Below are 12201 nucleotides of genomic sequence, written 5' to 3' on the forward strand. Positions count from 1 at the left end.
CCAGAGTAAAAATAAATAAATAAAAATGGGAATAAAAGCCATAAACAAGCTGAGCCAACATCACAAATGGATGGTTCATACAGACAGTTATCCTAGGTTGCAGAATTCAATATTAAATCCAAAAGACTGCAATGTCCTCATGCTTGTATTGGGCCTCAATGTTAACAGTACAGGCAGCCACAGATAGACAGGTACTGTTACAATGAGGCCAGTTAACCTTGTTTACAGATTATTCCTATGATCACCCAGGTTTTACCATGTCCGAGACATCATCCACCATCCCTGTAACTTAAATCAGCTTTTTTTGTCTCTTTCCTAGTTCTGACAAAGAGTCTTAATGTTTTGAGTTGAATTGTTTCTTCCTCCTCCCACAGCTATTTCTCAAATTTTCTGTTTTATTCTAGACACAAAATCTTAACTTCTCTGTTATATCATTATTCTCCACAATTTATAAGAAACACACATTAGCTGCTATTTTCCTTACAAACATATCCATGAGTACTTGAGTGGACTATAGTTTCAAAACTAACTTTTGTATTCTAATTTTTACTGATTCATAAGATTTGACTCTTTGCTGTATTCAGAATTTCCAGAGGTCACTGCTTTTATGGAAACATTTGAGGCCTTTTCCCTTGTTCCAATACTATCACTAACTCCTTTTGACTGGAACACTGCTCCCCACTTTACATCTGAAAGTTCAATTGTGAGTTACACCTCTCAAAGCTTAACACCTCACATTTATCCAGGTTTCACCCCACCCCACCTAACATTTCCAATGGTCAGTGTTCTGCTTTTAACAATCTTCTTCACTAAAAAGCATTCTGCCAACTTTTGTATCATATGCAGAATTACTGAACAACTCAACTACATCTTCATCCAAACCATTGTTACATCTGTGGCCCCCTCCTTTTTGAGAATCACAAGATCACTATTAAGTCAGTTCAGGAGACCCAGGAAATGAGAGAAAGACATTCAGAATCCACAAAGAGTTTGGACTGTGTCCTGGCCTCCGAAAGGCGGAACCATTGATAACGGCTATTGTCTCTTGGAGACGGAATTGTGTATTGAATCCGGTACGATGTATCGAAGCCCCAGGCAATGAACCGAGGGGGGGTTGGTGGAGGGATTGCATCATCCCAACCTGATTGACATCTGAGACCCTGTGAGTCAGGATAAAAGAGGGTCTGGGGAACAGCCCCTTCAGACGCACCAGACGAAATGCTAGAACTCCTGTAACAACGTAATAGCGAAAGCCGGTGGAAAGCCCACGTGCATCCTTTTCCATTTGCCTCAGAATCAGTGGGCCTTTACCACGGAAGCACGGCTTTAGCTAACTACAAAGGGGAAACCAGTCCCCAACGACTCTCGAAGGATTGACATCATAAAAGGAATGGGCAAGTTAAACATCCGTCTTTCTCTCCAACCAAAAAGCTGCAGTTTGAATGAACTTGAGTGACTTTTATATTTCCATCGGACAATACATTATCCCCCAGACGATGACAGAGCTATTTCTTATTGATTATTATTATTATACCCGCGCTTTTAGATTTAGTATTGATGACATATATTATCTGTATGTTTGCACTGATATTATTTTTGTGTATTTTTATCAATAAATACTGTTAAAATAGTACCATCAGACTTCAACGGACGACTCCATCTTTGCTGGTAAGTGACCCAGTTATAATAGAGATCTCAGCAACAATCCTTACAAAACATTACTAGTCACAGATCTCCAGTCAGAAAAACACCCATCCACTTTTATCCCTTGTCTTCTATGGCCAACTCTCCATGGATCTTAAGTGCTTTCATCTTCCAGATCAGCCTACATGTGGGACTTTGTTGCAAGCTTTATCTATGCACTACCCTACCCTCAGCAATCATCTTTGTCACCTCTTCAACAAAACTATTAAGTTTGTAAGATATGACATCTCTGCACAAAGCCATGGTGACTATCTCTCATTAAGTCTATGCTTTTTCAGATGTGTACAAATCCTATCCCTAAGAATCTTCTTCATCACCACTGATGCAAGGCTCATTGGCCAACAGTTTTGGTATTGGTCTCCATTATCTATCTTAAAAAGAGGAATATCATCAGCTAATCTCCAGTGCTCTCAGAGCTTGCCAGTGATTCAAAAGATATCACATGAAGGCCCATGCAACGGCATGTTTTTCTGCTATTGTAACTTTACAAGCTAGAAAATGCCGTGTGCGACTATTGGTACTGTTTTGCACCTTGGCCTGATAGGAATGCTGTTTTTTGTTTAGCTGTATACATGTGTATGGTTGAATGACAATCTTGCTCTTTTGCTTTTCAATAAAATATATCACATAAAGATGGGGGAATTATTAAGTTCAAGTTTGTCATCTGACTGTACAAATATACAACCAAACAAAACAATGTCCTTCTGGACCACTGTGCACCCACAATACATATGACACATACAGCACAGAAAACAAAATAATAAGTTAACAAAATACAATTCAAAAATATTTTTAGAGCACAGCACAGGTAAACAGTAAACACTCGCTGTCCTAGTGACGAGATCTCGGTTGTGGTAAGGTATTCATTAGTCTCACAGGCTCAGGGAAGAAGCTGTTAACCTGTTTGACTGTACAATTCCTGATGTAGAGGGTCAAAGAGATTGTGGGACAGATAGTAGGGATTCTCAACAATACTTTGGACCCTTTGTGTACAATGCTTCTGGTAAATATCACAAATAGGGGTGAGGGAGACGCCTGTGATCCTCTTGGCAGTTTTTACTATCCTGAACAACACACACAAAATGCTGGAGGAACTCAGCAAGCCACCCAGCATCTACGGAACAAAGTACAGTTGTCATTTCAGGCCGAGACCCTTCATCAGGACTGGAGAAAAAAATCCCTGTCTCACTTTGACCTACACCACGCGCCCCCCCCCCCCCCAATGATCTCTGCTGCCCTCCAACTTTTCGACCATGTGATCAAAGGCAAAGAGTGGAGGGTAGCAGAGATCACAGGGGAGGGGGGTGAGAGCAGTAAAATGGTTTTTCCTCCAGTCCCGATGATGGGTCTCAGCCCAAAATGTCTACTGTACTCTTGTCTATAGATGCTGCCTGGCCTGCTGAGTTCCTCCAGCATTTTGTGTGTGTAGCTTGGATTTCCAGCATCTGCAGATTTTCTCGTTTGTGGTTTTCTGTAGGGTCTTGTGGTTTGATGCCTTGCAGCTTATCTATCTTGATGCTCTTCAAGAGCTCCAACACCTCTTCATTTTGGGTATCAACATGCCCTGGAATATTAGCATACCTCTCTTTGATTTCTCCATATCTTTCTCCTTCACGGATAATAATGCAAAGTGCTAATTTAATATCTCTCCCACATTTCTGTCTCCAGATATAAATTTACTCCTTACTCCTTGTGTGGTGCTAACCTCTCCCTGGTTACCCTTTATTTTAAATGTATGTATAAAGTGCTTGGGATTATCTTTAATCCTGCTCACAGAGAACATTTCATGGACCTGTTTAGCCCTCTTGATTATGTGCTGCTTCCTTTTTACTTCTTAAAGGCCCTCATTCGCAAGGCCAGTGATGTTGTGGGGATGGAACTGGACTCTCTGACGGTGGTGTCTGAAAAGAGGATGCTGTCCAAGTTGCATGCCATCTTGGACAATGTCTCCCATCCACTCCATAATGTACTGGTTAGGCACAGGAGTACATTCAGCCAGACACTCATTCCACCAAGATGCAACACTGAGCATCATAGGAAGTCATTCCTGCCTGTGGCCATCGAACTTTACAACTCCTTCCTTGGAGTGTCAGACACTCTGAGCCAATAGGCTGGTCCTGGACTTATTTCCACTTGGCATAATTTACTTAATTATCATTTAATTATTTTTGGTTTATTTTGCTATATTTCTACTCTATTCTTGGTTGGTGCAACTGTAACGAAATCCAATTTCCCTTGGGATCAATAAAGTATGTCTGTCTGTCTTATCTGTTTGATTTTAGCTTCCTAAACATTGTATATGCTTCATTTGTTCTTTTTTAAATTCAGATATCTGATAAATACTGGATATCTCCATGACATTTTTGTTTTTCTTTGTAGCTAAACAACAGTCAACAGGAAACAAATGCATTCTTTCAATGAGTGTTGCAGTTTGCAGTCATTTTGCATGGGCAGCTAAACATGATCTTATTTGGCTGTATTAAGTCACAGAAACTGATGAATGGTTAATTTCATAATGGTGTGTAATAGTAAAGAGGAAGCTAAAATGTAAACAATGGAGAAAATAACATATCCATTATTGTAAAGCAATATACTGTACCTACAAATAATTGGCGCAGGTATTTAGCCTCCATTCACATGTGCCTGTTGACGAAAGAGACATCACAGTGCATAGGATAGCAGGAACCAATACACATGTTTATCTCTCTTTGAAGTGAAGTCCTTCTTAATTATAAAATTAAAATTTGACATCACCACAGATAATCTGCAACAGTGGCATGCAAAATTTTCCATACTCAATCTAATTCAGAGACATTCGCAGACTTTCCACACCCAATTGATGTCTTTCACCTCATCCCATTCTGAGCAAGGCTGAGGCCTTGGAGAGGTTCCCCCGACTCCTGTCATCTCTCGTCGACTCTGACCACTTGTCCAACTTGCTGTCTGACCAACCACTGGCAGTGACTCACACTGACCTGCAAAGAAGGCACAAGAGACTGCAGATGCTGGAATCTGAGGTAACATGCAGAACATTGGAGGAACTCAGCAGATCTGGCAGCATCTGCGGGGTGGGAGGGGGATGTGCAGTCGGCCTGCTGAGTTCCTCCAGCATTTGTGTGCTGCTCCAGATGGGCAACCCGGTCCCTGACAACCATAGAAGTGGAATTAGGCCATTCCCCCCTTTGAGTCTGGTCCACCATTCCATCATGGCTGATTTATTATCCCTCTCAGCTCCATTCTTCTTCTTTCTCTCCATAACCTTTGACACCCTTTCTAATCAAGAACTACTAACCACCAACTTCAAATATATCCAATGGCTTATCCTCCATAGCCAAATGTGGTACTGAATTCCTCAGATTCACCACACTCTGGCTAAAGAAATTCCTCTTCATCTCGTTCTAAAGGAACATTGTACTATATTGAGTCTGTGCCCTCTGGTTCTAGATTCCACCATTTTAGGAAACAACCTTTCAGTGTATACTCTATCACAGACTTTCACTATTCAATAGGTTTCAATGAGATTTCCCTCATTCTTCTAAACTCCAGCAAGTACAGGCCCAGAGCCATCAAACACTCCTCAGATGCTAACTATTTTATTCCCAGAATCATTGTCATTAACCTGCTCTGGACCCTCTGCAATGCCAGCACATCCTTTCTTAGATGAGGTGCCCAAAGCTGTTCACAGTACTCCAAGTGTGGTCTGGCCAATGCCTTATAAAGCCTCAGCATCACATCCTTGCTTTTATAGTCTAATCCTCTTGAAAGGAATGTTAACCCCTGCAAGTTAATCTTTAGGGAATCCTGCACAAGGACTCCCAAGTGCCTTTCCACCCAATTTCTGAAATTTTCTCCATTTAGAAAATTGTCTACATCTTTATATATACCTTCTTCCAACGTGCACAACCATACACTTCCTTACACCAATAGCCCATCTGCCACCTCTTTGCCCATTCTAATCTGTCCAAGTCCTTCTGCCCACTCACTGCTTTCTACTTATTGTTGTATGGTCCGAAAGCTGGTCACAAAACCATCAATTACGCCATCCAAATCATTTCCATAAAGTTAAAAGAAGCGGGTCCCAACACCGACTTCTAATCACTGGCAGTCAACCAGTGAAGGCCTTCTTTATTCCCACGCTTTGCCCTCTGCCAGTCTATCTTCTATCTTGGAGAAATCTGGAGCGGGAAAAAAACTGCAGGAAGAAACAGCGCGTCGAGTAGCCTCTGAGGAGCGGAAGGGAAAGGAACGATCTTCGTGCCGAGTCCTTACTGCGGTTTGCTTTTCGTTCAAACTGACTGGCTGATACGATGTTATCCCCACACCCACGCAGCTCTCACTGGGTCGGTCTGTCCAAGATGTTGCCGTCAGGGGGAGGGGAGGGGAGGGGGGCAGCGCGCGTCCGACCCCCGCTCGCGCCCGGAGCCGGTGCGTGCTTCCGCGCGCTTTCAGCTCCGCCGGCTTATGCTGAGACAAGCCGTGGTGTGGGTCTGACCCGTCCCCCTTTGCTCATTACCTCGCCGCCTTTCGGCGGTTGTCTGCCGCCACCATGTCGGTGACATGGGCACTTGTCGTCTCTCTGCTCGCCTGCGCTGGTGCAGCCGAGGAGCCGCTGCCGCGCGGTGCGATGGCGAGCGAGCCCGAGCTGGAGGAGCAAGGCAGGGTGGCCTTGGAGGAGCTGGAGAAGAGCGGGCTGCAGCTGGAGGACTCGGGTGCCACCGAGAAGCACCAGGAATCCTTTAACACGTTTGCGGCGGAACTGTTGGAGCCCCGTTATTGGGGGGATGAAGGTTGGTGCAGTCGTTTCGTTGTAAAAAGGAAGAAGGAGTAATTTGAGTGAGGGAAAAGACATAATTCGGCCGCGTAGGAATTTGAAACGAGAAAATCTTTAAATGCTGGAAATCCAAGCAACACACACAAAATGCTGGAGGCCCTGAGGGTCTCAGTCCAAGACGTCAGCTGTACTCTTTTCCATAGATGATACCTGGCCTGCGAGATTTCCTGCAGCATTTTGAATTCGTACCGTGTTCTGTATTTGGCAGTTATGTTTCAGGAGGCTTTACTCTTTTTCAACACCAAGGGAAGTGAAATTTTCATCCATCACAGTTGCTCAACGTTGGGTGTTTTGGCCTTGAGGTTTCAGAAAAATGTTTGTTCTAAATTCTGCATTTCGCTTTGTACCCCTCTAAACGTGATGCCTGCGGATTCATATTAGATGAAAAAGCTTAGCTACTAACTGAAAAAATGTTAACAATTAGTAGCAGCAAAGATTCTAAATATAGATAATTACCAATAACGGGGGCGAAGAGATCAATAAAATTATAAGTATCCTTTTCATTCGTTGCAACTTAATTAAAAATAAAAGCAGGAATAGGCCAATTGCCTCCTTGTGGCTGCTCAGTCATTCAGCTCAATGATGATCTTTTAATTCAGCACCAAATCTATATCCTTAATTCCCTTAATAAAGAAAACTCCATTAATCCTTGTATTGCCAGTCACTGTATTCTTTGAGGAAATCAGGTGGTAGCTTTAAATAACAGTCACACTGGGCAGCAATTTTTTTTCTAATGTGTTGCTTCCTCAGAATTTTTTAAATGATAGACCTCTTGAAGCTGAACACAAATATAATTTCAGACTATTTGTATCAGGTAGGAATCTGGAGAAACAAGAAATTAACTTTTATTGAATATAATGTATTTAATTGCATAACAGTGCTGGCACTTTGCGATAGTTCAATTAAGCTACAAATGTTTTGTTGATTATCTTCTTTTGTACTCTGTATCTGAGGCTTCCTGCTTAAGTGTCCAACAATAATCAACCAGCATTGTTGGATTCCAGTTGTCCTGGTACCTTTCCTCCATGATCGCAATGTCCTGGTGAAACCTTTTACCATGCTCATCATTGACAGTGCCAAGATTTGCAGGGAAGAAGTCTCAATGGGAATGCAGAAAATGAATCTTTAGTGACGTGTTGCTTTTGTATGCTTGAGTCATGTTGTCAACCTGAATGCCTTCCATGCAATTTTCTTGAGTCCCACCAGAAGTTCCTTGAATTATTTGTCATTGATGACCTGTTTGATTGGTGGACCAACAAAATTGCCTTACTTAATCTTGGCATCAGTTACTCTGGGAAACATCTGTCACATATTCAAATCATTCACTGAAATTTTTGTGCCTAGTGACAGCAGATTCCATCCTTGCAGTCTTAAACCCAGTAATTCTGTTTTATCCTTTGACAAACCCAGGTCTCCAATCAGGTTATTTAACACAGATTGAGTTATCAGCTGAGGCTCATTTGACATAAAAGGTTCAAAATCTATATCAATATGGTCATCCATTCCTGGTCTGTGCATCATGACATCTTCATCTGCATCCTCAAGACTCCATGTCTGATGGCTTCGGTACTGAAAGACTATCGTCATGTGGCACAGATCTCATGGCTGAAGGGAGATTGGGATATTCAATGGATTTCCTGTTTTTAGCAGAGAAATCAGACACACTGGTCAGACTGAAGTAGCAGTCTGTCACATAATCCTGCTGTTGCCAACATTGGGACAGTGAATGGCGTTGATTTCAGAGTACTTCTGAGCCAACCTCTAAGATTGACAATGTCTGTTGTACAACAAATGTGAGGAGCCCTGGCTTTGTCTTGGTTACCAATTTTACACCCAAAATAGAGCTCATAGGCTTTCTTAATAAGAGTTGTGCTCCATCTTTGAGATTTAAGCATACACTCGCCGCAAATAACAGAAAGTATTGCAGCTGTTGTGTATTGCCAAGACATTTTACTACCACAAATACTCCTGAACATACAATTAGTTTATTATAATGAAAAACACACAATATACTATGCATGTAGAGCATGCATATCAAATTGATTGCAAATGCAATGTGTAGGACGATGTGTGAGTGACGCTTTTATAGCCTTTCTAAAATCTGCCCTGCTGTGCAGCATCTACCCTGGCTAAGCATGGTAGAAAACTTTTCAGCTTACATTGTGGGCAACATCTTAATTCACTTGAATTATGAATATGTATAACAAATATAGGCAATTTCAAAAACATGGTAACACAAAATGCTGGAGGAACTCAGCATTTCGGGCCAAGGCCCTTCGGCAGGCCATGTGATCGCAAATGTGTGCATGATGCATTTATACCCATTCTAAAACCTGTCCTGCTGTGTTGTATCTGCATTTCTCTTGTTTGTGATTCAAAAACGTGGTGCATGGTTGGGAAATCTCATGGTCATTTTCATAATCAGCAGCCCAAAATCCATAAGATACACCCAAAGTTATTCAGGAAGCAAAATCTTTGTTGTCCAGTGTAATTCATCTGATGTAAAAGCAAAACAGGGAACATAAAAGGAAGCCAAAGCTAGTGGGAAGATTGAGGATTGGGAAGCTTTTAAAACTTGCAGAAGGAAACTAAGCAGGGCATTAGGAAGGAAAGGATGAATTATGAAAGGAAGCTGGTGACTAATATTAAAGAAGATGCTAAAGCTTTTTTAAGTATATGAAGGGTGAAAGAGAGTTGAGGGTAGATATAAGACCAGTAGAAAATGACACTGGTGATGTTATAATGAGAAACGTAGAGATGGCAGAGGAACTGAATGTGTATTTTGCCTCAGTCTTTACAGTGGAAGACATCTGCAGTACACCAGACATTCAAGAGTGTCAGGGCAGTGAAGTATGTGTAGTGAAAATTACGACTGAGAAGGTGCTCAGGAAGCTTAATGGTCTGAGGGTGGATTAATCTCCTGGACCTGATGGAATGCACCCTCGGGTTCTGAAGGAAGTCACTGGAGAGATTGCGGAGGCATTAGCAATGATCTTTCAAGAACTGACAGATTCTGGCATTGTGCCGGATGACTGGAAAATTGCAAAAGTTACTCTGCTATTTAAGAAGCGTGGGAGGCAGCAGAAAGGAAACTATTGACCTGTTAGCCTGACATCAGTGGTTGGGAAGGTGTTGGAATCGATTGCTAGGGATGAGGTTACGGAGTACTTGGACAGACATGACAAGATTGGCCAAAGCCAGCATAGTTTCCTGAAAGGAGAATCATGCTTGACTACCCTACTGCAATTTTTTTGAGGAAATTACAAGCTGGGTAGACAAAGGAGATGCAGTAGATAAGGTGTATTTGGACTTTCAGAAGGCCTTTGACAAAGTGCTGCACATGAGTCTGCTTAGCAAAATAAGAGCCCTTAGATTTACAGGGAAGTTACTAGCATGAGTGGAGCATTGGCTGATCGGCAGAAAACAGAGTGGAATAAAGGGATACTACTCTAGTTGGCTGCCAGTTACCAGTGGAATTCCACAGGGGTCTGTGTTGGGACTGCTGCTTTTTACAATATATGTGATTTGGACAATGGGATGAATGGTTTTGTGGCTAAATTTACTGCTGATACAAATATAGGTGCAGGAGTGGGTGGTGTTGAGGAAACAGAGCCTGCAGAGAGACTTAGCTTAGGGGCATGGGCAAAGAAGTGGCAAATTAATACAATGTTGCAAAGTGTATGGTCATGCACTTTGGTGGAAGAAATAAATGGGCAGACTATTATTTAGATGGGTAGGGAATTCAAAATGCAGAGATGCAAAGGGACTTGGGAGTTCTTGTACAGGATATCCTAAAGGTTAACCTCCAGGTTGAGTCGGTGGTGAAGAAGGTGAATGCAATGTTGGTATTCATTTCTAGAGGTATAGAATATAAGAGCAGGGATGTGATGTTGAGGCTCTGTAAAGCACTCATGAAACCACACTTGGAATATTGTGTGCAGTTTTTTGGTTTCTTTTTTAGAAAGGATATGCTGACATTGGAGAGGGTTCATGAGAATCATTCCAGGAGTGAAAGGGTTACCATATGAGGAATGTCTGGCAGCTCTTGGGCTGTATCCCCTGGACTTCAGGAGAATGAGGGGGGGATCTGATAGAATCATTCTGAATGTTAAAAGGCCTGAATAGATTAGATATGGCAAAGTTATTTCCCATGGTAGGGGAGTCCAGGACAAGAGGGCACCACTTCAGGATTGAAGGACGTCCATTTAGAACAGAGGTGCAGAGAAATTACTTAAGTTAGAGGCTGGTAAATCTGGAATTTGTTGCCACAGGCAGCTGTGGAGGCCAAGTCATTGGGTGTATTTAAGGCAGAGATGGATAGGTTCTTAATTGGCAGGGGCATCAAACGGTATGTGGAGAAGACGGGAGTTGGGATGACTGGAAGAATTGGATCAGCCCATGATTGAATGGTGGAGCAGACTCGATGAGCCGAATGGTCTACTTCCACTCCTATATCTTATGGTCTTATGATAGCTGGCTGGACCAAGAACCTGTAATTTTTTTCTGTTCTCTAAGGCTATACTTTAGTTAGATATTCCTTTCCAGTTCTAAATAGTAAATTGTTCAGATGCAACCCCTTTCCTCTTCCAATGTATTATAGGGAATAACAGCATAAAGATTGTAAAATGTGTGCAGGATAGTTTTTTGCAGCAATACATAGAGGTACCAACTAGAGAAGGGGCAGTGTTGGATCTCCTGTTAGGGAATGTGATAGGTCAGGTGACGGAGGTATGTGTTGGGGAGCACTTCGTGTCCAGTGATTACAATGCCATTAGTTTCATTATAATTATGGATAAAGATAGGACTGGACCCAGGGTAGAGATTTTTGATCGGAGAAAGGCTAACTTTGAGGAGATGCTAAAGGATTTAGAAGGAGTAGATTGGGACAGTTTGTTTTATGGGAAGGATGTAATGGAGAAATGGTGGTCATTTAAAGGTGAAATTTTGAGGATACAGAATCTTTATGTTCCTGTTAGGTTGAAAGGAAAGGTTAAAAGTTTGAGAGAGCCATAGTTTTCAAGGGATATTTGAATCTTGGTTCAGAAAAAGATGGAGATCTACAATAAATATAGGCAGCATGGAGTAAATGAGGTGCTCGAGGAATGTAAAGAATGTAAAAAGAATCTTAAGAAAGAAATTAGAAAAGCTAAAAGAAGATATGTGAAAATAAATCCAAAGGGTTTCTACAGTTATATTAATAGCAAAAGGATAGTGAGGGATAAAATTGGTCCCTTAGAGAATCGGAGTGGACAGCTATGTGCGGAGCCAAAGGAGATGGGGGAGATTTTGAATAATTTTTTTTCTTCGGTATTCACTAAGAAGGATATTGAATTGTGTAAGGTCAGGGAAACAAGTAGGGTAGTTATGGAAAATATGATGATTAAAGAAGAGGAAGTACTAGTGCTTTTAAAGAATGTAAAAGTGGATAAATCTCCAGGTCCTGACAGGATATTCCCTAGGACCTTGAGGGGGATTAGTGTAGAAATAGCAAGGGCCTGACAGAAATATTTCAAATGTCATTAGAGACGGGGATGGTGCAGGAGGATTGGAGTATTGCTCATGTTCCATTGTTTAAAAAGGGTTCTAAGAGTAAACATAGCAATTACAGGCCTGTAAGTTTGATGTCAGTGGTGGGTAAATTAATGGAAAGTATTCTTAGAGATGGT

The 12201-nt window shown here is 41.8% G+C and overlaps 1 protein-coding gene across 1 annotated transcript in view; it reads left to right on the forward strand.

The window, feature by feature from the left end:
* The first annotated feature begins 6148 nt into the window (after positions 1-6148).
* The window catches only part of LOC132395024 (DOMON domain-containing protein FRRS1L), a 28211-nt gene continuing 22158 nt past the window's right edge, over positions 6149-12201 (forward strand). Inside the window, exon 1 of the mRNA XM_059971347.1 lies at positions 6149-6491. Coding sequence (XP_059827330.1) covers positions 6251-6491 — 241 coding nt within the window. The 5' untranslated portion in view covers positions 6149-6250. The remainder of the gene's footprint in view (positions 6492-12201) is intronic.

This window comes from Hypanus sabinus, chromosome 6, assembly GCF_030144855.1.
Source record: "Hypanus sabinus isolate sHypSab1 chromosome 6, sHypSab1.hap1, whole genome shotgun sequence".
NCBI classification, from domain to species: Eukaryota; Metazoa; Chordata; class Chondrichthyes; order Myliobatiformes; family Dasyatidae; genus Hypanus; species Hypanus sabinus.